This window comes from Tinamus guttatus, unplaced genomic scaffold (assembly GCF_059628265.1).
Source record: "Tinamus guttatus ecotype Peru unplaced genomic scaffold, ASM5962826v1 Tinamus_guttatus_pri_ptg000197l, whole genome shotgun sequence".
Taxonomy (NCBI): Eukaryota; Metazoa; Chordata; class Aves; order Tinamiformes; family Tinamidae; genus Tinamus; species Tinamus guttatus.
The window spans coordinates 2,799,220-2,825,415 of record NW_028288731.1 but is presented as its reverse complement, the minus strand read 5'-3'; the positions used below and the strand labels follow the sequence as shown (position 1 = coordinate 2,825,415).

The following is a 26,196-nucleotide window of genomic DNA, read 5'->3' as shown; positions in this document are numbered from 1 at the left end:
GGGATCCAGGAGCACTCAAAGCCCCTGTGTGTTCAGCCTCATACATGGAGAGACAGAGAGTGATGTCTAGGGAGGCAAAGGTTAGAAGTGAAGGACAGAAAATACCAGTGAGGTTTTGCTGGTTGAGCTGCAGCTACTCAAAAAGATGAAGGAAGAGCAGCTCAAGAAGCAGCAGAGAGGAACATGGTATGTAAGGCAAGTGTGGGAGAGGAGGTGATGCTCAAGCAGAGCAAGGGTGATATTATATTTCTTTGAAATACAAGTTTATGTAAACATTTCATATTTATAATAATTCTGTCAGGTAACATGCTCTTCCTCCCTGCTAGAAAATTTCCATGGTAGCCCAGAACTCGCACACCAAAGGCAGGAAAAGGGTTGCGCCCTGTCCTGAGCTGGTGCAAGGCTTGTAAGCCTACCCTGGCCTAAGCTGCACTGAGCGAGCTGGGCTCTCATCAAATCAAATTGATGCCCTGTGGTAGTTTTCCTGCGGGCTCTCTCCTGGGTTTGGTACAACAGCCAGACTCTGCTTACGAATGATTTAAGGTCAATTAGTGATTAAAAACATTTCTTGAAAATGTGGTTCCCATGATCTTTTGCTTTGCTGAATTCATTTTGAACTGCAAGTGCAGCAGGGAGATGTGGTGCTTCATAGTTCCCTTCTTCACAGAGCCTCAATTTCACCGCACCTTTCTTAGCTGAATCACTCATATGTGATGGCTGACACGGGTTCCCTACTGTCATGTCCTCCTTGCCTGGAGTGGTACTTCTAGCCACTGTCTTTTTTATTTAGATGAGAATGTTTGCTTGTATTCTGTGGTTAGCCTTAACTCAGCAGAATAGAGAGAGAGAAAAGAAAGCTTGCAGAATGTTTTTGTCCATGAGGTCAAGGTGAACCAAAGCAGTTGGATACCTTATAGTTCCACATTAACAGCCTGGATTTGTGTCTCTTTCTCTAATATTTTATTGTTGTTGTCTTTTGACTGCAAGTTTTCTTAAGTGGCAATACAGGCATAAAAGATAACTTGTACTTGCTTTTTTGTGTTGTATATCTGTGACTAGAAATTCGAAAAGAACATGTGCAAACTGAAAAACAAAATCCTTTTATTGTAACTTTAAAAATCCAGGTATTTTAAAAGGATGTCTGTCTTGAAACTCACTAACCCCAGCCCCCCTTGAATGCTGCTCTCAGCTGGGCAGAACAGGCCACCCGCAGCTCCCGTCCAGCCTTGGCCTCCTGGGAATTAATTGCTGCTTCTCATTTTTGTTGTCGCTCTGTAGCAGTTGAAGAGTCGGCCAACCTGCCCCCTTCGCCGCCTCCGTCGCCGGCTGCCGAGCAGACGGGACCTCTGGAGGAAGGTAAGGGCCTCCCAGGCACTGCAGCGTGCGGCTCGCAGCCGGGCACGAGGCAGGAGCCCCATGGATGGGGGAGTCGGAAAACAGAAACTTTCTGCCAGGCAAGGCAGTTCCCCAGCGATAGCTCCCCCCTGCCAAGCTGCTGCAGTGCATGGGTGAGGCGTATGCACATGCACACGGGCAAGGTGTGTTGAGTCCGTCCACGTGAAAGAAAAGCCATGGTGATGGCAGCCTTTTTGTCTGTCAGACACAGGGAGCTAAGATGTCTGCAATCTCAGCATGGTCTCCAGAACTGTGATTTCATATGGGTCATTTTTTAATTAGGATTTGGTTGGTTTCGTTTTTAATCACCAGTAACTTCATTTCGGAATGTTAAATGCATGCAAGTGAGGAGATTCAGAGATGTGGCCTTTCTTGCTCTTTGGCTTCTAATTTTTGCTCCAGTGCCCGTGTGTGCTGGGGTTTCTGCTCCTGAGTGCACAGGTCACACTGTGGGCTCACTAAGGAAATTCCCACTCAGTTCTGCACAATGAACACTCAATCTTAGTAACTCATGATCTCTGCATTTTCCTTTTGCTAAGCTCCCCATCTAGCAAAGGACTTAGCTCTGACTTTAAGCAGATGCCTAAATTCCAGTGAAGTTCTATCCTCAGCGGCTAGCATGTTCAGCAGAGTAGACTGGTCTAACAGGGCCAGCAATATAGGGAGACACAGCAATATTTTAAAAGAGAATTACATCTTAAGGGCATGAGGAAAGCACTTGATGCTCACAGCCCCCAGGCACTGGCCAGTGAACTCAGCCCTGTGCACAGCACTTTTATGTGTTAATTGCTACTGTTTTGGATTTTCTTTCATCTTTCTTTTTTCTTTTTTCAAAGTACATGGAAATAAGTTCTTACTGTCTGGTGAACAAACTCTGTCGGTATTTTGGTATTTTAACACAGAGTCTCCATTAATGTTCCAACTGGATAGTTCCTATTTTACGTGCTAACACGGTCTGACTCTGACTCTATCAGGACACTGCAGTTAGGCATGTCCCATCCTCTGGTCATTTCTGAGATGATGCAATTACAGCCTGTGTCAACAACACCACGTGGCAAGTCACTGTACTGGAAATACCTACTGGATATAGTTACTAACCAGTATATAAAAATTGATTAGTTGATACCTCCCCTCACCGCCCCCCCAAAAAATCTGCCTATTGGTGTTGAGAAAATAGTACAACAGTTCCTCGACACATCAACCAGAGGTAATAGCAATCAAACTATTGAGTGAAAAGAAGACTACAGGGTGTTTGGAAAGGCTTTTAGAATAGTTAGCAGGTTTTGCGTGCGCGCGCAGTTCACTTGCCTAGTCCAGTGTATGCTTTCCGATTTTTTTCATAAAGGGCCCGTTCAGGCTTCAGGCAAATGTCAAGGTTCTTTCATTTCTCTGAGTTTAGGATCAGCTTTGCATGCTGTTTCTATCAGCAATGTTATTTGCATGTATTTCAGGATTTTATAAAGTAACTATATTGATTAATTGACAAGAGGTTATAGGTTGACTGCTTAACAAATGGAGCCCATCTTGCTAGTTGCATTAGCACAAGAAAGGTGCAAAAACCCTATACAATTCTAGGTTATTATGAACTACTGGACTGTGCTGTTCCCAGCTGTGCAGATGACTCAGCAAGTCACTTAACATGGTTGTTTTTCCCTTTCCTTGTACGTAGGATTGAGTTAATATAATAGCACTTACCCACCCTGCAGGGGTGTTGTGAGGACCGAAAGGTCAGTGTTTGGGGAACGTTTTGGATGATTTACACAGTGCTACAGCTCTTAGAAACATTCAAATCATTTCCTTTGAGGTTAGTCAAAAGGCTTTTCTGTAACAAGATTTTTGTCCAACTCTTAATTTTCAGAGCAGAGGCTTGTATAAATTCCAAAAGCACAGGTTCATGGAAATATGTGCTGAGTTAGTAATGCACTCGGCTGGACACTTCTTGTTTTTGTCCAGCTCTGGAACTGCAGCTCCCAATAGGGTTGGCTGATGGACAAAAGGAACTTCTTGGAGACGTTTTCTCCAAACGTAGCTCTTGTCTTGCTCTTCCTCAAAGTATGGGTCTCGTCAGCTCAATCTGGTTAATGAACTAGAAGAAGCAAACATTTTGTGTCCTGATCCATGTTAAAAGGTATGGTCCTTAGTTTCTGCAGCGGGGAACGAACTTCTGGTGACTTGGCTGAACCTGTCCCATCATTTTTATTCAGAAAAAGCTCTCATTCTTTAGAGATTGCCTCAGTAGAACATGGGCCAGTTTGTAGTGTGCTTGTTAAAACCTCCAATTCCCTATACCATCCATGCTTCATGTACCCTTATGTGAGTATATCATTGTCTGTCTATTTTCTGCTTAGTAGAATAGAATTTATAAATTTAACCAGATTCTACAGTTCTTGATCAGAAAAAGCTTAGCATTTGGTGTGTGTATCTACCTCGGGCTTCCTTTTTCCACCTACCCTTACAAGGTTTTCCTAGTGCTCTTGTCAGTGTGTTGCATTGCTCTGGCTCCAAAAGAGACTTCCTTCAGTCACTGCAGGAAGGCAGTCGCTGGCGTAGACGTGACAGAGGTGGATGTGGCCAGCCATGCAGCAAACGCAGTCAGGAAAGAAAAGGTAGAGAAGGCAGAGAGGTTTGTGGGTCAAGTGTATTTCAGGAGAGAAAGGAGCCAGTGGATGTAGGTTTCTTTCTTCCGTTTGGCTTCAGAAAAACGTCCAGATGAGCCTGTCCGTTTTCACTGCTGCAGGAGGTAAGATAACTAACTTGCCCTATGGAAATTATTTCATTTATTACAACTATTGTAACATGATTTTGCTCAGGAAATGAATTTTTTCTTAGCACTGTCTAATCCTTTTATCGGTTGAGTCTGGACATGCAGGGCAGCTGGGCTATTCTCTTATCAACTTGACATTTCTTTTGTGTGCTGCACTTTTTGACAATGGTCAGTACTGTCTTAATGTAGAAATGCATCTAAATGTTACAAGATAGGGGGATGGTTTTGATGGACTGCTTTTCATTTGGAAGTAGGCATTTCAGCATAGGCTTTGTATGCCAAATACGAATATTTTGCAAACTGAAAAGAAGCAAGCGTCCTACAAAAAAGATCTGTTTCCAATGAAAATTATTTCTTGAAAGGTATTTTCAAAAGCTACCCAGAAGCCAAAGTAGAATTAGCTTTTATGAAAAATGATTTTAATCTTGGACTTTAGAACACATTGTGGGTTTTTTATTGTTGTTTTTTTTTTATTTTTTTTGTACTCAGGCTTTGAAATCAAAAGAACTGTTAGAATGGACTAAAACAATAAAGAAAGGATTTTTCTTGTTGCAGAAATAAAAGCATATTCCCCTTTAAAGACAGCATTATCCCATTAATGAAATTATCTGCAGTTAGTTTGAAAATACCTTTATTAAAATTGATAGATAAACAATGTAAGTCTGTAATAGACACAGATATAACAACCCTCAACAATACCAGACTTCACACCCCTAATGATTCTGGTCCATCACAGTAATCTGTATTGCTACTAGTATTACAGAGAAGGGGAGCCCATATTTCTTGCTTACAATCCATTCAGAGGCTATAAAGAAGGGTAGGTAAACCTGTGGGTTTTGCATGGGTAGATAAACCTGAGGTTCCTCTTATTTAATGTATTTTACTTCTGAAAAATCCTGGGACGAATACGAGCTGCAGCTGAAATGAGAGCCTCCCCTGTTCCAGTTGAACCTCATTCTCCATAGGGCACATTCTCTCTTCCCTGATCTACTTCTGGCCCTACCTTGTGTGTTTTTCTCCACAGTGTTCCAGCAGAGAAAAGGTGGGTGCCCTGCATTCCTTTCTGCTCCTGTCCACAGTGATGTCATCCAATGTTGGAGCACCCTGCAGAGAAGCAGGAGTTGTAGTTCTGAATCTCCTCGGGTTTTGGAGGCAGTTGCGTCCTGAGACGTGCCGCATCCTCCGTAACGCATCATTTGGGGGCCCCTTCAGGTCTTTGTTGAGAATGAATGTTGTAGGAGCTTATATGGAGGAGAAATCCACGAGTTTTGCTCTGCAGGTGGATCAGGATGCTTCCTTGCAATCTTGCTGGGGGTCTTGAGCACTAGGGACGTGAAGGGACTTGAGTTTCATCCCTGTGTTTTTCATCTGCTATTGTGGTGCTCTGCAGAAGCAGGTTGCTGGCTTCTCTTTCCACTTTAAGCATGTATAAACCCTAAATCTGGGGGTTTGATTCCACTGCAGGAGCAAAGCATCTAAGTTATCAGTGTTTCAAGCACTCTGTGTACCCTGAAAAAAACTGTTAGAAGGGTTCTCTTAAGCTTGATGACATTGGAGGTATTTCTGGCTGTGCATGAGTGCACATTCAGCACAGCCAGCCTCAGCACTGTCTCCGAGTGTTAACTATGGATAATCTTCCTTTCACATCCCAATGATATATATTGGTGATACTAACATTATAAACCAAATTTTTATTCCTCTTTGTGGGTGATTTGAGCCTGAATGGGTTGATATTACAGTATTCCTCGCCCAGGAGGAAGAAATATGTATCATTGTGTTATTGGTGTCGTGCTGCTGCAGAAAGTGCCCTTTTTAAAGATGCAGATGTTGTCTTGTTATTGTGTGCTATAGAAGGAAACTTAAAACTTACAGTTGTTTGTCAGGAAGAAGCTGGGAGCTCTTTTAGTTGGAATTGGTTTGGTCACAATATGTGGTGAGATGAAGTAGATGGATAAAACCTGCTTTCCGAGACTTAGAGTAATAGTAGTTGCAGCAGCATTCATGAACCACCTTGTTTTCAGGTGACCCACAGAGGCCTGGTTAACACCTCATTGTGCTGAAGGCTTCTGCACCCAGGGGGTTGGATCTGAGAGGAAAGTTTTAAAAGCCTCAAGGAAGCTCTGAAGTTGCAGTTGCCTAGACAGGGACACTCGACACAAACTTTTTTGAAACTCATAGAAAATCTCATGGTATAGCTCTGATGGGCAGCAAGAAGGTACCTCATGAAGGTAGTGTTTGCTCAGCTGCTGGTTTTCACACATGTAGAATGTACTTAAACTTGCTTTCTCTAGTACCACATGTTTAGTTTTCATGGCTTTATTCATGGTCAGAGGACATTGTAGCCTACACAGGCCCTCAGTCTGCTCTGTAGCTCTGTGTGGGCCAGGTGAAGGGCCAGGCACTTGTGTTGTGCTGGGTTATTTCTTTGTCTTGTGAAAATAAGCCCAGATTCCCCCTCCCTCGAGCTGTCAGGAGCTGCTGTGACACTGGGGTGATTATGTGATTATCTGTGATGCTACAGTGACGGGTGAATAAAACCGTCACACCAAAGCACTGGCAAATTCCTAGATAGGAGGGAGTTCAGGCACAGAAACATGGCACAACGGTGTGAAATGATGGGACTAACAGAGACTGCTGTGAGCAGCTTCACGGGGTCTTTAGCGGGAAAAAAAAGGCAATGAACCACCTAGGGAAGGGTTTTCTTCTTTATTTAAATGTTACTTAATTATAGGGAAAGGAAGAAATTGCAGAAGTTCAAAATGGATGTAAATGAGGAACAAAACCATCGTTGACTAAAGTGTAAGCTGGTTTGTTTTTAATTAAAGGATTTTTATTTTAATTTACACTTTCAAGTGCTTCACCTAAAGATGAAGGGTACAGCTGTGTTGGGACACTTAGGGGTTTATGAAGTCAGTCCAACTATATAATTTGGGTGAGAATCACTGTAAGCTATGAGATACTGTTTGGCCCTAATACGTATCTCTCTAAATGTATAATTTTGAACCTCTCTCATTTTGATGGTTGTTTTCCAATGTCCATAAACACCGTAGGAAACCGCATGTACACGTCCCATGTGTTGAAATGTGTAGAAATGCCATTTTTTCCATTGGACAGGAGCTTGTAGTCTGGCTGGTTTCATCTACTCCGTCGTGTGACACAGTTGTTCGTGTTGCATGCGTCCATCCCACATTGTCTTCTTTGTCTGTCTGTCTGTCTTGCCATTTTTGTCTGTGTGTGTCTATTTGTAGATGAAGGGGCGGAGGATCAGGTGGGACCGCTGCGCCAGGGCCCGGCCTGCGGGCCTGCTGCCGGCGGGGAGCGGCGTAAGCACCTGGCCCCCTCCATTTCGGTGTCTGTGCCCGAGGAGGAGCCCTCCAATTCGGATGAGGAGTACTATGACCACCCTTTGTTCAGCTCCGAGTGGACTGGCTCTAGTACACGGCCCAGTGCCACAGTGAAGAGCGCAGAGGTCTTGTTGGGCCATGATGAAGGTGAACAGAGCATGGTCCCATTTTGTTCCTCTTCCCCTCTGCCCAGCCACATGCCATTCATTCCATTATATATGTGCCTGCTTTCTGGGGAGAGGCCTAGTTGGGTTTTTTTCCACACACGGACATGACATCCCTGCAGAGTCTCTCCCTCTCAAAGTGAAGCTGCAGGGTGAGCAGCGAATGCACCTCTGGGTCAGGGAGACCAAAGTGCCTGCTCTAATCAGGGCTTTTGGTCCGCTGGTTTATAGTGGCAACAAAAGGAACAGTTGGGCAGAAGAAATACAAGCTAATTCCGGTCTTTCTGCCAGAGAACAGTGTGCGTGATAGCCCAAAAGGCTTTTACTGGAGGTAAGTCAGTGCAATGGAAAAAAAATTCATGTCCACACCAAAGATAGCAGTTGGAGGGTCATTAGTTTTCCCGTAGGCAGAAGAAATCAATAATTTCCCCGGAATGCACTAGTGAATTCAAGCGGTATTGGGTCATGTTTGATCTCCAGTTCTTGTGTGGATGCACCCAGCTACCACTGTGTCAGCTGGCTGCAAACAAGGCAGACATTTTACAAGGTTTATTGTCACGGTGATTCTGTCCCCTCTTTCTGTGGCCACGGTGCATCACTAAGTATGTGGCTGTATGAGTTAGTGCAGATTGCAAAAGAGTTAAATGGGTTTTGAGGAGTCAAAGCAGAACCTACTTCAACGACTTAAAAGACGTTCTGGCTTCTTATCCCAGGCAGAACAGCTGATGTTTCATCTCGCAGCATTTGACTGTCTCAATCTTGAGGCACAGGAGGTAAAGTTACAAACATGACAGAATTATCCAGAGATTCTTATCTCAGGAGAAATAGAAGTGTTTTTCAGAAGTTACTCAACGGGTCATTTCAAGAGCTGAGAGCTGAACACTGTTAGTGGCAGGATGTCTATGTGAAGCTAGAGGAGACGAGCAGAGGAGTAGCCCTGCAGTAGATGAGTGCCCAGAACTCCACTTAGAACATTTCTGACTGGTTTATTCAAGAGCACCATCCTTGTCAGTCATATGCATTTACCCCTAGTGAAGGTGGAAGATCCCAGAGCAACATCTTTGAAGGAGAGAAAAAAAAAAAAAGGAAAAAAAAGCTGAATCACTAGTGAAAAGGTAGAGCATTATGAAACTCCCCTTCTCACCTGCTGTCTCTGAGTGAGCAATCTGTTAGATATAAAAGTTTACGCTGCACAAATATCTGCTGTTTTTCTTTGTTAACTCATGGATACTTACTGCCATAGTAAAACAGGAACGACTCAATCTGTAAGGTCAAATACATATATTTTCAGGAGAAAAATAATTAGATTATTGAAAATTTAATCTAAGGTGAAGCAGAACTAGGAGCAGGTGTATAGGAACATAAGAAGGATGTCCAGCTCAGATCACTAGTCTAGGCTTTTAATTGACACTGGCCAGCAGTATATGCGTAGAGGATTTAAGAGCGGGGAAGTTGTATAATGATGCTTTCCTCAGGAGCACTCTGAACCAACTTGCTCAAGGGTGAGGCTTTTGTAGCTAACTGTCCTGAAGAGATGTTACCTGTAGGTTTTTTTTTTTTTTTCTTCAAGCCCATGCTAACTTTCAGTATCCATAGCAGTGTGTTTCTGTGTATTTGTGCACCATTTTGCCTCAGATACGTTTGCTTATCCATTCAAGAAATGTTTCTGAAGCTGTAGCTAGGCCTTTTACAGCTGCTCTAATGAAGTCTCTTTATTTCATGGAGTTTCTTTTTCCATGTTTCTTTTATTTATTTTTAATGTCTGCATACTCAATGTATTTATTTGAGGAGGTGTAATAAGTCTGAGAGAACCATTATGTTCTTTTTACATTAGTATTCAGGTTGGACTTAGTCTCCCCCAGTTTTAAGCAGCTAGGCATCTAATGTGACCAAGTACCTGGGCCTCTCCATGGGCCAGTGAGTAAGGACAGAGCTGCAGGAGAAGGTTCCTGCCCTGCTGAGACAAGTATCTCGAGCAGACCTGCTGATTTGCCCTCCGGAGGCCTTTTTTCCACTGCTCTAGCAGGAACCAGGACAATTCTTCACACTGGATGCTAAGCTTGAGTCACTGCCAGCTGGGTATGTACTGCACTTGCCTCATAAAAGAGTTTTGGAGGGTACTTAGTGCTTTGAGGAGTAATTAGTGTTAATCATGTGACACTGTGTGAAGCAACCCTGCCTTAAAAATGGGGTGAAAATAGAGACTTTTTAATGGTTTTTATTGAAATGGATGTACATACAAAAGAACATACAAATGGAAGAAGGGAAGCAAGTTTCTGAGTAAGAGCTTCTTAGAGCTGGGCACCTGCCATTCTGCTGGGCTGCTTTTACAGTCTTCCTGTGTTTGAAGATCTCCGTAACACTCGGGCATCAGCCCAGTTCTCATTCTGAACCTTCCGTCTTCTATTCATGTAAGATATAGTATCTAACATGAATTTCATTTTTGCACTTTATTGATTATAGTGTTCTCTCCATAATATCTCTGTTCCTTAAATCGTTTTTAAAGGCCATAACTGAAGTAGGTGGTTGGTGGGCTGTTTTTAACTAGCCCAATCTCAGGGAAAAAATCAAGCCCTTGTAAAGAGGTTTAACCCTAATGCTGAGGGGCTGGATACAGCCACTTGCAGATTCAAACCCACTTTGTTTTAAGCCTGATTCAGCAAAGTTCTTAACCATGGGGCACACTTCAAGCCGGAGGGGTCCTTGGGTTGATTTTCAGCACAGCTGCTGGTCAGCTGCTGAAGGATTTTGCTGAATCAAAGCTTTCAGGCTTAATCCTGGTTTCCCATCAGAGGGGAGGGATGCCGACAGAGCAGAGCAATATTTGCTCCAAGAAGTAATGGCAAGAGTTCAGTCCATAAGGAAGGCTTCTCTAATCATCCTTCTGCCATGGCAAGAGGAGAATAAACACCACGCAGTGTTGATAGACTGATCTTACCAGCCCATAGGCTAAGTGGTGGATTTTAGAAATTCGGATAAAGGGACATCACACTCACTGATTTCTTTGACTGAATTGGTGGTAGTGAAGGAAGCCTGGAGGATAGTGGGGAGAGAGAAAAGGAAACGAAGAATCTTTGTGTTAAATCTCTGATTTTCACATAAAGAGTTCAAATATTGGCAAGCCTAAGGCAGAAAGGGATGATAAATCCATTTAGCATAGGGAACGGGGCTGAATTCTTGTGAAATAATTAGTCACCAGCTATGCGCAAGATTTATTGAGATTATGGAAGTAGCTGAATGTTTTGCCAAATCCCAGACCCAAATGATAGACTGACTCATTAGTATTTAGCAGTTGAAATAGTCAAGGTCAATGAAATGAAGTTTATGGCTCTCGCTTTCCCTCATACCAACTGAGTGTTCTGTGGTGGGTGAAACAGCATATTTATCACAAAAAAAAAAAGTGTACTTTTTGAATGTACCGATATGTATTGGTGTTGTCAGAGCCATCCGTCATCCAATACCATCCTCATTTGCAACGAATCTGTGACCCACAGTCATCTTTGGGAGAGGTAAACCTATCAAACACTTTCAGCTCTCACCTTCCGGTGTGTTCCAGGGGAGAAAATATGTTTTTTCCTAAGGAAAAATCCATTCCACAACAATTAAAATAGGCTGAATCCCAGCAATCTTTTGACACACTTAAATCTGAAGTATTCAGAGCTGAAAGTGTTATGTAAAAGCATTTCTGTTGAGCTTTGTGCTTTGTGTTTACTGTTGGTGTTGATGTCGCCTCCTTTCTCCCTCCGCCAAGAAGAAGAAGCAGTAGACAGTCCAATGGCCATGGAAGCGAAACCTGCTGCTCTTCCTGGGAAGCAACTGGGGAAAGAGCATGAGCTTGTTGAGCCTGCAGACCTGGCCAAGGGCCTCAGGGAGGGCCAGCCAGATTCTGCTTTGGAGGCCAAAGTGTGTCGCGAAGACCGAGTGCCGAGTGCGGCATCCAGCGGCACCGCTGTGGCGGAAAGGCCCCCGAAAGACACGTGCCCTTCCTCGGCTGAGGAAGGTGTGTCCTGAGGTTTGCATGTGTCTGCTGCCAATGACTTCTCCTCCGGCTTTCTCCAGTGCTTTCCAAGGCTGCTTCATCCCTTGTTCTTCCCATTTCTTATTTATGAGTATGACTGCTCTTGTTATTATGCTTGAAGAGTGCGTAGCAGATAAAGCGATTGCATAGGTGCTGTATGACAACATGGTTTCCCACCACTGCAGCTGATTCCTGATTTTTATTTGCCATGATACAATATGCTTTGCAGCTAAGCTGATACCTCTGCGTAAGCCTTTTCCCCCCATCTCAGATGTGTTTGCCAGTCACATTGCTAATCTGTGTATACTTTTTTTTTCTTTTTGGTGCAGAGATTCATCTGCTTTTCTTTCAAAAAGTAGATCTGTTGAGTTTGACTATGACATAAAGAGGCTTAAACTGTAGAAATGTTTTCATTTGCAGTGTGCAGTATTTTTTTGTGCTTCAGTGCATTCTGGTTTAGCTTCCCTAAAGCTATTGCTTCTTATGTCATATCCTTGCCATTCATTGCATCCACCCGCTCTCTCCTTGATCATTGCCAGAACTGATTTTTTGTGTGTTTTACTGTATTACAAATGTTTAGTCCTGCTGGAGATCCTTGCTCAGGCAAAATGCCCATCACCTAGACTGAGATACCTGCTTTCATCATGACGTTCAAGATTGGGCTCCCAGGAAAAAGTTCAGATTCGCTTAGTCAGGCAAAATATTTACTGCAATCAGTTTTTTTCTCTAATAAGAGATAGGAAAGGGCTTCCAGATTGCCCTTTTAATGGTACTTCAATCATGGTGAAGACAGGGTGCAAAGGCACTTGGTATTGGTGTACCCATTCACTGCCTGGCTAAGAAACGCTATTGTGGGGAGCCTGGTATCCTGGCCCAGCTAAGGAAGGTTAAATTACTTTAGCAGAATATCTTTTGCTGCCACTATCCCTGCTCATTGGCATAAGGTGAATCTAGCGGGTTAAGTTCTGTGAAACTACTGACATCAGCTCGTTGGCCATGTTTCTACATCCAACAGTTTGCAAGTCAGTCACCGGCCAGCAAACTTAAAAACATAAAGGAGTAAAACTACGGAGCTGTAGCTTATTTACTTTGACCTGCAGAGTTTAGATGGCAATACCCTTTTTGAATAAATGATACATTGTTATGTACAAATGATACATGATCATAGATAGATACCGATTTGTCCTGATGTTTATTACGACAAGTTTTAGAAAACTCTTAGAACATTTTTAACAAATTGCTTCAGAAAGTTCTACCATACTCTGCAGTGTGAGTCTTCATACTTTTTGTACAATATACTCATATTTTTCATACATTATTTTTCATGTGACAGAACATGCTGTTAATAATTTACAGAGCATGTTTAAAAAAAATCTAATTGAGTATTACTCCCTAAAATTGTGTGGCTGGCTGAGAGTAGCATTTCTCATTTTAAAATAACTTAGGGCCTGATCTCCAGTCATTGCAGCACACCCAGTATTCTTTGACCTCAGTTAAACTGAGAATGGCTGGCCCTTTTGGAAACTAGGTCTCCAAGATTTGAGACTGCTAATAGCTCCAATATTGATTGACACATGCCAGTTTCACGACTGCAGTGGGATTTTTACCATTTGCCAAAGAGTAAATGTGAAAAGTTGCTACAACTCAGAAGTAGCCTCTTTTGAGGCCCATGACATCTCTTGTATGTATTGTTTCTTTAGTTTAGGCCATGTGGAAAAGAAAAATTTGATACAAAAAGGTAAACTTGTATGTATGTAAATACATAATGTATGTAAATATTAGCAACCACACACAGATACTGTTGATTGAGCCTAATTTTGCAGACCTTACTACAGAGAAACTAGCATAGATTTCATAGTCCAGCAAAGCATGCCAATAAAGTGAGGGTTATTGTATGGTTTTACTGTGATATACAAACCATAAAGATAAAGAAGTCATATAGTCATCTCATTTCAGTAGTCATAGATTTACATATGTGTATAACTCCCATTTTCACTGTAAAACCTTATATATGGAGAGCCAACCAGGATTTAACACTTTAAAGCAGATTTCTAGGTGGATAGCTTTGCTGCATGCTTGCATCTTTTTCCCTCTCCCTTCCATTGTTCATACCAAGATGATGCTCTAAGCCACATGACTGCCTGCCTGTAAGTGCTTTAAATAATGACGTTGTAAAACCCAAACAAACTACTTCAGATTTACTTACAGCCACGAAGATGGAAAACCGTGTCCAGGAGGGCGCGCGTCCTTTCACAGCAGAACCATTAGACACAAAGGAATATGAATTTTGGAAAGACAGTAAGACTGGTGAGCAACCTAAACATGATGCCTTAGTTCCACAGCCAGCAAAAACAGAGGCTATAGATAAAAAGGATTCACAGAGCAAAGACAAAATACCTTTGCCTCTGTCAGACCAGATTTTGGAAACTGATGCCAAAAAGAAAGGGGAAGCCACTTTTGCAGAACCTGCTGCAAAGCCTCCTGTTTCTCAAGAACACAAAGATTTGTCATCTGAACTGCCTAAAGGGAGTAAAACAGAAGAAAGGACTGCAGATGTGTCCTTGCCAGCCAGCCAAATAATCTCTATGAAATTTAAAGATGACTTTAAAGATGTCCAAGAGCTTGCCATCACCCATGGTGGAAACTTCCTGTTGCCATCAGAACCCAAAGCAGATGAAGCAAAAACTGAACTTCCTTCAGACCCATCTCTCTCTGTCCTGCAGAGGCTTCCCCCTGAAGACAGTTCCAAAGCAAAACAGGAACCCACTGATCAACTGCTTGCCAAAGTTCTCACTAAAGATGAACAGATCCACGGAGACAAGACACCAACTCCGCAAGGAGAAGTTTCAGCGGTAACTGTAGATGGACTGAAACCACTGAGCACGCAGAAGATCCCTGCCTGGGGGGAGGAAAAGGACGTGACCAAGGATGAGAGTGATGAGGAGGAAAGGTACGACTTCTATGATAAAGGGGAAGCTCGAATATTGGATGATGGCAAATTTACCACTAAACCTGAAGAGAAGACACTTTTTCTAGACAAAGCAGACTTTCAAAAGGATGGCGAAGCTAAAAAGTTACCTGATATTTTCAAAACAGAAAAAGACACAGACCAAAGGGGGCTCCCAGCAACAACAGACACAAAAAAGGAGGTGCAGCCAACCACAGAGGTGCCCCCTGGCAAGTTAAGCCAAGAACTGATCCCTGGAAAAACTACAGAGCACCCTGATACCACTCAATTATCCAGAGCAGTGGAGAAGGCGCCTGAGGCACCAGGTTTAACCAGTGACAAGACTCCTACTCTAGAACCTTCTCAGGCAAAAGATGTTAAAAAAGACACCAAGCAGGATCAGATAAGTGTTTTGGATTCCATTACTCATGAAATGACAATAGAAGAGGATCGATCAGGAATGTCAAAGTATTTTGAAACTTCTGCTCTGAAAGAGGAAGTGACCAAAGGAGATGTCCTGAAGCTGGGCAGTGATTATTATGAGCTGAGTGACACTAAAGAGAGTGCATATGAGCCTTATCAGGCAGATCATCTAATACCTGAAAGCAAAGAGGAAGAGGAGGAAGAATTACAGGCAGAAGTGGATCAGCAGCAGCCTGTGCCTGGTCATGAAATAGGGTACAGTACCCTTGCTCAGAGCTTCCCACCAGACAAATCTGAGGAACCAAGTTCCCCAACAGAAAGAATGTTCACTATTGACCCCAAGGTCTATGGAGATAAGAGAGAGCTCCACAGTAAAAATAAAGATGACCTAACTCTGAGCAGGAGTTTGGGACTTGGGGGTAGATCTGCAATTGAACAGAGAAGCATGTCTATTAACCTGCCCATGTCCTGCCTGGATTCAATAGCTCTTGGATTTAGCTTTGGCCGTGCACATGATCTCTCTCCCCTTGCTTCAGATATTCTAACTAACACAAGTGGAAGTATGGATGAAGGTGACGACTACTTGCCAGCAACCACACCAGCATTGGAGAAGGCTCCTTGCTTCCCCATTGATAGCAGAGATGAAGATGAGCATGTTGAAGAGGAAAAAGCAATGCCTGAAGAAAAAGTCCAGCCTGAGACCTCGGTTGAGTCACCTTTCCCAGCCAAAGACTATTACAAAAATGGTGCTGTAATGGCTCCTGATCTTCCTGAAATGTTAGACTTAGCAGGGACAAGATCTAGATTAGCCTCTGTGAGTGCAGATGCTGAGGTGGCCCAAAAGAAGTCAGTTCCTTCTGACACTGTTGCGGAAGACAGCAGCACAGCGCTGCCACCCGTGACAGATGAAAACCATGTAACTCTAAAAGCTGAAAGTCAGCTGGAAGACTTAGGCTACTGTGTTTTCAATAAGTACACAGTCCCACTCCCTTCTCCTGTTCAAGACAGTGAGAATTTAACAGGTGAAACCTGTCCATTTTACGAAGGCACTGATGAAAAACTGAGACGTGGCCTAGCTCCCGACCTGTCTTTGATAGAAGTGAAGCTGGCAGCAGCGGAAAAATCAAAAGAAGAATTCCTCAGTGAAAAAGATATAGGTCAGCATGCCCCTGGTGAATCTATTCTGGTGAGGGACTTTGAGCAGGAGAAGAAAGAGAAGTTGGATACGGTGCTAGAAAAAAGTGAAGATCAAGTTGATGCTAAGGAGGTCTATCCCATTAAAGCTACAGAGCCGGAGAAGACAAGACCTGAGGCAACCTTAGAAGTGAAAGAAGAAGGTGTATACGACAGACTATTAGCTACAGAGGTAGCAAAAGGAAAAGATGCTGTTTCTCTATTGATGGAGAAGGAGAAGACTCTTAGTGTTGTTCCCGAAATGGCTGAGATAGATGCTCCAATCAGACCAGATTATAATGCTATAAAGCATGATATGGAAGTGGCTGCCAGGAGGGCAGACCAAGAATATCAGAGTCAATTAGATGCTAAGGTCCATGAGGTTGTTTCTCCCCCTTCAGCACAAGACAAAGTCTCTGTTCAAAGAGCAGAGCCTGAACCTCAAGGAACTCAGCAGAAAGATCAGACCATTTTGTCCAGAGAAACGAAGGATGCAGATGTACTTTCCAAGATTGAGCCTAGTCATGTGAAGGACACTGCCAAATTGACTGAAACAGAAATTAAGGAAAAAGTTGCTAAGCCAGATCTGGTACATCAAGAGGCAGTTGATAAAGAGGAATCTTATGAATCTAGCGGAGAGCATGATCAAGTCCAGGAAGGTTTGAATGGAGAATCCTTGAAACCAGAGGACATCAAAGGAGAACCTCCAAAGCCTCCTGTGTCGAAGGAAGACACTCCTGCACAACTGCCAACAAAGGAGCCCTCTGTGGAGCTCCCCCTTCCGAAAGCTGAGCCGCTGCAAGAAGAGACTGCCGATGTTCAGATGGAGAGCATACCACAACCTACAGAGGGAGTTGAAAAGATTCCGGATGCAGCTGTGAAACCCATGGAAATTCAAAAGCCACTGCCATGTGAAGTGACAGCTGAGGCAACAGAAAGGGAGGAACAGGAGGAGGAAGAGGTAGGAAGAGAACAAAAAGAAGAGGATAAACAGCAACCCGTAAAAGAAGTGCCCCCAGAAGTAGACTTAGGGATGCCTGCTGGTGAAGAAATGCCAGCCGAGGTTGGCACAGAAGCACTGCTTGAACTGAAAGGCATTATTGAATCCGTGGTGACAGTAGAGGATGACTTTATCACAGTGGTGCAGACAACAGTCGATGAGGGTGAATCAGCTTCTCACAGTGTGCGATTTGCTGCCACCCAAGAAGACTTGGAAGCAGGGGACTCCCAGGCTGAGGAGGAACTGGAGATAGAGGAAGGGGCTGACATTCACGCTGAGCCCAAGGAGGGCTCCCCAGAAGCCCCTGCAACACCCGAGAGAGAAGAAGTTCTGCTCACCGACTACAAGACAGAGACATGTGATGATTACAAAGATGAAACAACTATCGATGACTCCATCATGGACACGGACAGTCTCTGGGCGGATACTCAAGGTGTGCATTATCCTTTTTGTTTTGTCTGTTAAATGTTTTTGCTTCCAATTCATAATGATCAAAAAGCAAAATTATTGTAATGGTAATAGTAATCGCAGTGTATTAGAGCAATGTGGTAAAATAGTCTGCCTTTTTTTTTTTAATTAAATCATCTACTCTATCTTCAACTATTTTTACTCCGCTCCTCTACCGTATATTAACATTTGTTACTAATCTTTTGTTTGTTGTTATAATTTGCTCTGATCCTACAGATGATGATAGGAGCATCATGACTGAACAGTTAGAGACTGTTCCTAAAGAGGAGAAGGCAGAGAGAGAATTGCGAAGACCATCTCTCGATAAGCATAAAAAAGAGAAACCTTTTAAAACTGGGCGAGGCAGGATTTCTACTCCTGAAAGGAAAATAGCTAAAAAGGAACCTAGCACACTCTCCAGAGATGAAGTGAGAAGGAAAAAAGGTTCATTTAACACTCCCTATTACAATATATATTTTATACATATATATATATTTGTACTACTGTGCAGTCCTATCAGGTTGCTCTCTTGTAGAAGATGTGTATCTTAATAGTATTAACTGCATTGCTTTTTAATTAAACATTGTACAATTACATGAAAAGCTACGTGCAAGGCTCACTGCTCCATCAATCCAGCTTTTTGTAACATTCCCGCCCCTGCCTGGGGTAGCACATCTGAGGCTAATGCACCAGGGCTTCCCCTTTTCCAACTTGAGTCGTTCATCCAGTTGACCCAACGCGGAGTTGTGGAGCAGTGGGCCTGCCACTTGATGTATTGTCGTATCAAACTGTTTGGTGTGTTTTCCTGATTCTGTGCTTTTGTGTTTTCTTGTCCATAGCAGTATATAAGAAAGCTGAACTTGCTAAAAAAACTGAAGTTCAGGCCCACTCTCCCTCCAGGAAAATCATTTTAAAACCTGCTATCAAATATACTAGACCAACTCATCTCTCCTGTGTTAAACGGAAGCAGACAGGTGACTGCGTTCTGTTCAATTATGCAATGTGGCTGGCAAACATAGACATTTTTTTTTTGTAAATCTCATGGCTATAGCAACTTCTCTTTTTATTTTTTCTCTAAGAATATCAGTCTTCACAAATAGTGTTGCTTCTTTAATGCTTTATATCATTTTTTATTTTTCTTCTTCTTTCTTTTCCAGTGTTTGTTTTTGTTTTGTTTATTGGAGGCCATGATCATGTATGCTTGTTGTTGCTTGGACCTCCAAGTGCTGTGGTTGTATCTTGGCATCGTGGTTATAGTGTGTTGTTGGAGAAATTTCTGTTTTTTTTTTTTTTTTTTAATTATGCCTTTTTTTTCTGGTGGGAAAATGTTGACAGCTTAAACCATGGTATGCGTTTCCATTATTTTGCTTTTTTACTCTCATGCATAATAAGAAGTGTTTCAGACATATATTGTTGATTGATATTATCTGCATGAATACTTCCCAATCTGTAACTGATGTTTATGATGTACAGTCAAAATCCACAGGGTGAATCCAGCCACAAGCAGTATGAAGCTGAAAGAGAAGAAATCTGAGCTCATGCTACGAATGCATTCCAAGCAAAAAATCTTAATTTTTTGTAGAGGAAGATGAAAGGATGAAAAAAAAATACTGTTACATCTTAATAGATGTATTATTATATTGTAGGACCAAAATGAGAACATTTTCAACATTTTCATCATATTATTCTTAGTGTTATTGTGAGTTCAGGGTAGAAAAAATACCATCTCTAGTTTTATTGTTCATCTTAAAAAAAAAAAAAAAGAAAAAAAAAAAAGAAAGAAAGAACTGTTAAAGATGCTGGATTTTCTGTTGTTTATTACATCTGCATGTTGCAGTGTGGTTGCTCATGACTGGAACTGGGGTTAGCAAGTGATGAATCATGCCCCGCAATACAGAGCTACTACTGGGTTGTACAGGCACAGACCTCTTCTGATGACTTGGAAATTAAGAATAGGATTTATTCTTAGAATAACAGAACAGAATAACACAGAACGACATAGTGAAGTGCCAGAAGTGTTCCTAAGGAGTTGATCCCATGCAGTTTTGTACCAATTTTGCACCTTTGTGCTAAATTTGGACCACCTTCTATATGGATGTCTGACTGTAGAAAACACAGTAAACTGTATGTGAGTGTTACTTGAATACCGTGCTGCAGCAGTATAAATCATGCCTTATCTACAGGTTTTATTCCTGTAGGAAAATGGAAGTGTATTTGGGCCTGTCTTTGCTGTTGGGAGGGGATCTAGCCCTGATTGCGACAAGGAGGGCAGCCCGGGAAGGAGGAGCTCATGGGGCCCCTCTATGGTGGCTCCTTCTCTGCTTGCAGTCCTGGGGCTAACTTGCCCTCTATATCCTGGACTACTTCTTGCCACCCTTTTCATTGTTTCCCAGAGCACAGTTTGTTCAGCTCAGAATTGCGACCCATAATTCCCACTCTCTTTCAAAAGACCTAGGTGAGTCAGTAAGCCGTGGAAAAGAGGAATTGATTCTTCACGTCATGATACAAATGTCTTTGTAGCATCCTTCTCCTCCCCTACACTTCTGCAGCCATGGGGTCAGTGCTGTCTTGCCCTCAGGTACTCTTCTGCTAACTCCTGACGTCTTCTGCATATACCCCATAAAATTCAGAAAAGAAACCGTAGGTCCAGCGCCAAGGAGAGCCCCGTGAGGCCCTGGCCTCAGCCTGGAGTGACAGGGCCCGGAGCGCCTGCGGAAGCTGCGCTTGGCGTCCGGCCTTGTTCCCTGTGTGAGGTCACGGGGCGCGGGACGCCCCGTGGGACACCCACCACCGCGGCACACGAAGGCTCGCGCCCCAGGGCAAAACATGCTCGTACTTCCCCCGCGGGCAGTGCGCGCGAGGAGCCCGTGAAGTCATGATCCAGACCTTTCGCTCAGACGGAGGCCTGGCAGTGCTCGCAGGTAAGTGGCGGGCGCAGGGCCAGCCCGCTCGCCAGGCCGGGCCGCAGGGAGGCAGGACCCAGGGGGTGAAGGACGCAGTGCGGAGGAGCTGCACCCTCCTCTGCCCGGCTGCAACCTCAGGGCTAAAGTGTGCTCTTTGATATCCTTTTCCTCCTCCCAAAGTTTCCCTCCTACTCTTTCAAGCAAGCCCAAAGGGAGACATCAGGGAAGGGCTGTTAGGAGGACACAACTATGGAGTGGACGTTCAGCCTGTGGCAGAAAGGCAGGGATCCCCCCACCCTGCGACCAGCGTGTGCTGCCACTGTGCAGGGAACGGAGAACATTCATCGGTACTGTCACGTACCGTGTTTTAGGATTGATTTTACAGTCAGAAGACAATTAGGATTATAGCTAGAGAATGTCATCTGTGTCACAGACCTGCATTTCCTAAGCACCATTCTGGCTCGGATGCCAAAGGAGTTTTCTGTAGCAAATGGCTTCCCGAAAAGCAGCAATGGGTGCAACCAGTCATCTGCTCTCCGCAAAGCTCCCCAGTTCCCAGCCTTCTCCTAAAGATGGGATCTAAGTCAAAGATTAAAAGGAAAAAAGCATTACCTTAAATTATATTGTAACAGATAAATGAACTACCAGATTAAGACCTTTGCTCTCCTATATCTGATTTGAATTTTAAAGTCTGATGGGTTGGCTGACCCACAGCTCCACATGGAGCTTTTGGGCACCACTGGGCTGATAATTAAAAACAGAATTTCCTTTTCTCCTTGGAATTTTGGCTGCATTTTGAAAAGTAGTTGGTTGATTTGATTTTTTGCCTGATTTTTAGGGGATTGCTGGCCATTGCTTTCTAGAAATCAGGTCTCTAATATGTCTCAGGAGACACCTTCAGAACTACCGCCTCTTTAAATCTGTCTGCCATTTTTTGCCTATTTTACCCTAGTTTCTAGAATTCTGGGAACATGATGACAAAATTATGATTTGTTTGAAATGTGTTAGAATACTATTTTATATCAAGTATGATGAATATAGGATATTTTTAAGGCAGATGCCTTTATGCATATAGTTTCCTAAGACTAATTCACAAGGTAACTGCTTTGCACAGTAGTTGCAGGGCATTTGATCGTTCTAACAGTATGCTAAGTGGAAATTGCTTATATGTATTTTTTTTAACCATTAAGTTTTTGTCTGGGTCTCTCAGCAGCAGGTGGTGAAACAAACCAAGCTCCTGGTGTATTTAAACAAGCCAAGGAAAAACTCTCAGTGAGTAAAGTCATATTGTCATAATCTATTTTCATAATCTCTTTTTTTTTGTCCTTATTTCAGTTGGTTTTGTGTTAAGTAAATAATTGTGTGTTCCTGTTAGAATGTTTCTGCCATAGTCATATTTCGTCTAAAGGCTAATGAAAGCCATCTTTCCCGGAGAACCCTCGAGTCATAGGTAGTGCGTGCTCACAGTTTGCAAATCCCCGGGGCAAGGCAGACTCCAGACTTCTGGACGTAGTTCAGCATTTCGAGCCTGCTCCTGCTTCAGGGGAAACCATGTTCCTTGGCCCTGTCTGCAGCACCTGATCCCTTTCTTGACCGCTAGGTAGGAAGGAATCCCTGCCACAAGACTCACTGGAAGGCTGTGACGTACCCGTACACTTCTACGTGGTGCCCTGAGCTTATGGCTATTGAGAAGTTACTAGCCAGAAGCATTTTATATGTGAATAAGTGCTTTCTGGCTGGCTGCTTCCTGGACCACTGATCTTTGTGTGTTTTAACCTGATAGTTACATCCCCTGCCTTCAGCTGCTCTGCAGCCTGTTCTGCCCCTTGCATCTTGCTCTGCTGAGTTTCCTTCAGCAAATACTGCAGCACCTCCTGCCCTGCTCCCATGCTGACCCTGTGCTCTTCCTGTCCCTCCACTCTAAAATCGCTAGGAAATTTCGTTTCATTCTCCCATAAGCAATTCTTTTTTCTTGACACTGATGCATAGTAGATCACAACTTCAGCACAGTGATTACTTGTCGTTAACCATAGCATAGAAATTTCTTAATATTCCCCTTATATTTCTTCCTGCATTCCATGGTTAATATATGTCATCTGTCTAATCAGATTGTCAGTTCCTTGGGGAACAAAAATCTGTGTTTCATAAAATGCTGCGCACATCATTGACAAATTGTAATAAATTGGCAGTAATGATAACAGCCTTACTTACTTGAAGCTATACAGGGAGATGCAAAATTTATTCCTGAATTCAGGCATGGATTTGGGGATTTTGTGTAGTGTTGTAAGTTTGGCCCATTTCAGCTCAAAACTGAGGAATTGCTAGAGCTTTGTTATTAGTAAGAAACGCCTGGACAGGCTTCTGGTCCAAGTCAACAGTAAGATTTAATATTGGCATCTCTTTGCGGGGAGTAATCAAGGGTTACCAAAGAGAATACTAGCACTTTCAGAGCCTTCAGTGCTTCTGGAGCGCTCGGAGGATAAGCACCGCATAATCCTTCTCAGACATGGTCTGCTTTCTACGCATCTTTCTTCTTTCTGTCCCTTACCTTAGGGCAAAGATCAGACACCTGTCCCGTTTACTTTCCCCTCCTCTTGCTTCCCTTCTTTGGTTGCAACACTTTTCCGTCTCTCGGACAGTTTCTCCTTTGTGCCTTGTCTTAATCTATACCCTCCTAAAGACCTCTCCCATCTTGTTGCTGTGTGTGTTCCAGTCTCCCAGCTTTTCTGTCCTTCAAGTGCAGCCTTTTCCTCTCTGCTGGTAATGTTACACCATCCTTCCCCTTTAGTTTGTCATCCCTCTTGCAACCACAGTTACACATACTGCATTTCAGGACAGTTCAGGAAAGGCTGAGCAGTTCCATCTGCTGGAGTGAACTGGATACCTGTGTCAGCAAAATATTAACAACAGTGGCCATGCATTATGAATGTGTATTCCCTAGCTAGCTGCTGAAATAAAGTGAACTTTCTGCATCCCACCTTCAGCAAATCAGGGAACTTGGTCCCAAGGGAAGCTGTCACTTCCATCAACATGAATTATAGCAGAGGTCAAAGAAAATACATTGCTAACGGAAACTGAGAATAGCTTTCTGGGTAAAGCATATGTTTGGTGTGAGGCATTTGGTTTCTTTACTTGCCCCACCAGTCTTCCTTGAGCATACCACTGAGCTCAGGCTGGATTCTGCTGCTCTACTGATGCTAGAAAGTGCCTTGCACCCTGAGCAACACCAGGGAGGTGCAGACTAATAATCCTGGAGTGATGTGTTAGCTGAAGGTCATGCCTTCCGCAGGGCATGTTCCACTGAAAGATCCTGCTCGTGTCCATCTTTAGGGTCCACATTAGATGCGTGTGTTCATGGAGGACACTGGTATGCAATACGAGTGAAAAGGAGAGGGAGGGTCTCCTCTTTGTGTGAGGTTCTTAATCTGCAAAGGGTTTTCAGTCTCACCAGGGGAATCATTTTGAATTCCTCCCCACCCCAAGAAGAAAAAAGCTAAAACTGCTAAATGAGCTTTTGAACCTCTGATTGTGGAGTTTTAGTTATCTAAGTTCGGTAAACCAGGGGAAAGGTACTTGCATAATGTCTGCTTTTCAAAACCACCTGAGATAGGTACCCAGCTCCCACAGTTTCAGCATCATTAAATACCATACTGCTTTTGTAAATCCAGTCTGAATTTTCTCAACTGGATGGGACCTAAAAATTGTTTGATTACAAATTGGGCTAAACATGGAGAAGCCTGTCTTGACAGAAACACTTTTATTAATATAGTTCAGTTTCTGTTTAAAATAATTATATACTGATTTTATTTGTGTACTCCTGTAAAGTGAAATAATTACTAAGAAAAAGCCATAATTAACCCACCTGATTTGGATGGTGGTCTCTCATAGAAATCTAGCTCAGCTGTGTTATGGGACTGAGATTGTTTATTACCCAGTTGTGCAACTCTTAATCATGTTCTGCAACTCCTAGTCATGTTGATTAGTGCATATGTTCTATAGATAACATTCAGTACCCCAACATTAGTTTTCTGTAGGTTGAGTATCTAGTCTAAGTCGGATGCTTGTCAGTAGAGAGCTGGATATCTCTAGGGTATGATTCATCTCATTTTTTGCTCATTTTCTAAAAAAAAAAAAAAAAAAAAAAAAGAGAGATGAGTCATGTACCTTTTCTGAACATTTAGAAAGTCTAGGTGACTGACTTAGATTAAATGCCATTTTTGTCATGGCTAACGTTCTGTACCAAATCTCATGCTTAAACTCCCACTGGGATTGTTTCTATGAGTAATTCCATGCTTATGTGAATACAGAGAGAAGCAGGACTACATTGCCAAGAAAACAGCCTTGCAGTTATTCTTTGTAGCATCAATTATACCCTTAGGAGAAAGAAAAGTGTTTCTCAAGGGGTAGCTGTATTCTCTTTCAAAGAAAAAAACTCTTTTTTGCAGGGCAGTTAAATGCCACTCAGTGTCAACAAAGTATTTGCAACATTTTCTATTGATATTTAATTATTTTTCAATGTAGTATTTTCAGAATTGGGCCGGTGTCTGATCACGATGACACTTCCTGGCAACATTTCAAGCATATAAAGGTTTTATCCCAAGTCTGCACATTGTCAATAGAGACTTACAAATTTCCACCGTGGCACCAAATGCGCTTGTGGTGCTCTTAGGATTTCATATATATGCAGTTGCTATCATGTCCTTCTATCACTCTGGGAATATTGCTCTAGCTTTAAGATTGATGCTGTTTTATTCTTGAGCATAATCTAGGGTACTCCGTTCAAATGCATAGCTTGATTTAAAAAGATTTTATGTCTGTGCTCCTGTAGTTTTGTGTTTGCTTATAATGCAGCCACTAGGAATTGTACCAGCTTTTGCTGTGTCTGGCACCACTTTTATGGCCAGAAAAAGGCACTCCCTAGAATCAGTAACTGTGACCAGACCCAGACGTGTTCAGTCAAACAACACAGAACTAAAACTTTCCTGCATGTCTGAAAACTGGCACAGACATACCATTACCAGACAAAGGAAACGTCATAATTCATTGCTTGGCTTTTTTTTTTTTTTTTTTTTTTTTTGGTCCATGTTGCATGTGTTTTCCTTTTGTTCAGCTTCATGTTGTTTTCTTTTGTTTGTTTTCTCATGACTAGACTGCCTCTTTGTCAAAGATTCCTGCCTCAAAGTCTAGAGCAAAATCATTGCTTCCTCCAAGACCCAGCTCAGCTTGCTCACTAACTACTAAAAAGACCACTTTTCTTGATACAGACAGTTATTATGTACGGCCCTCCTCAGCAGGCCCAAGAGACTGCTTGCCCTACTCAAAATCAGATGCTAAGGTAAGGTAGACAACTTGGTAGAATGAGCTAGTGCAGAGATGTGTAGGTGAAGTCCCTCCATCAGATTCTGTCTCCACTGAGCTTGAGTAAATCTTTGTGAAGTTAACCTGGTATTAATTACATCCAATGGCAGAAAAGATGCTTAATCAGGCTGCATGCTGCAAAATCAATAAAAATAAAGGAGATTCTCCAGAGGAAAGATAAGTGAAATAAATGATACATGAAAGCGCATGTCTTCCTTCTATGGATTGTATGGATGTTGCTCCATTGACTGCTGAGAAGT

The 26,196-nt window shown here is 42.8% G+C and overlaps 1 protein-coding gene across 12 annotated transcripts in view; it reads left to right on the top strand.

Annotated features, from left to right (window-relative positions):
* The window catches only part of MAP2 (microtubule associated protein 2), a 131,667-nt gene that overhangs the window by 88,841 nt on the left and 16,630 nt on the right, over positions 1-26,196 (top strand). For 3 of the 12 annotated variants that reach the window (XM_088523706.1, XM_088523707.1, XM_088523708.1), the window contains 6 exons: positions 1,279-1,356; positions 11,419-11,667; positions 13,882-17,661; positions 17,913-18,119; positions 18,515-18,649; positions 21,789-21,850. In XM_088523706.1, coding sequence (XP_088379832.1) covers positions 1,279-1,356; positions 11,419-11,667; positions 13,882-17,661; positions 17,913-18,119; positions 18,515-18,649; positions 21,789-21,850 — 4,511 coding nt within the window. Of the gene's footprint in view, positions 1-1,278; positions 1,357-11,418; positions 11,668-13,881; positions 17,662-17,912; positions 18,120-18,514; positions 18,650-21,788; positions 21,851-25,727; positions 25,914-26,196 lie in introns of all 12 variants that reach the window. The other 9 variants (XM_088523712.1, XM_088523715.1, XM_088523716.1 and 6 more) reach the window with 9 other exon arrangements.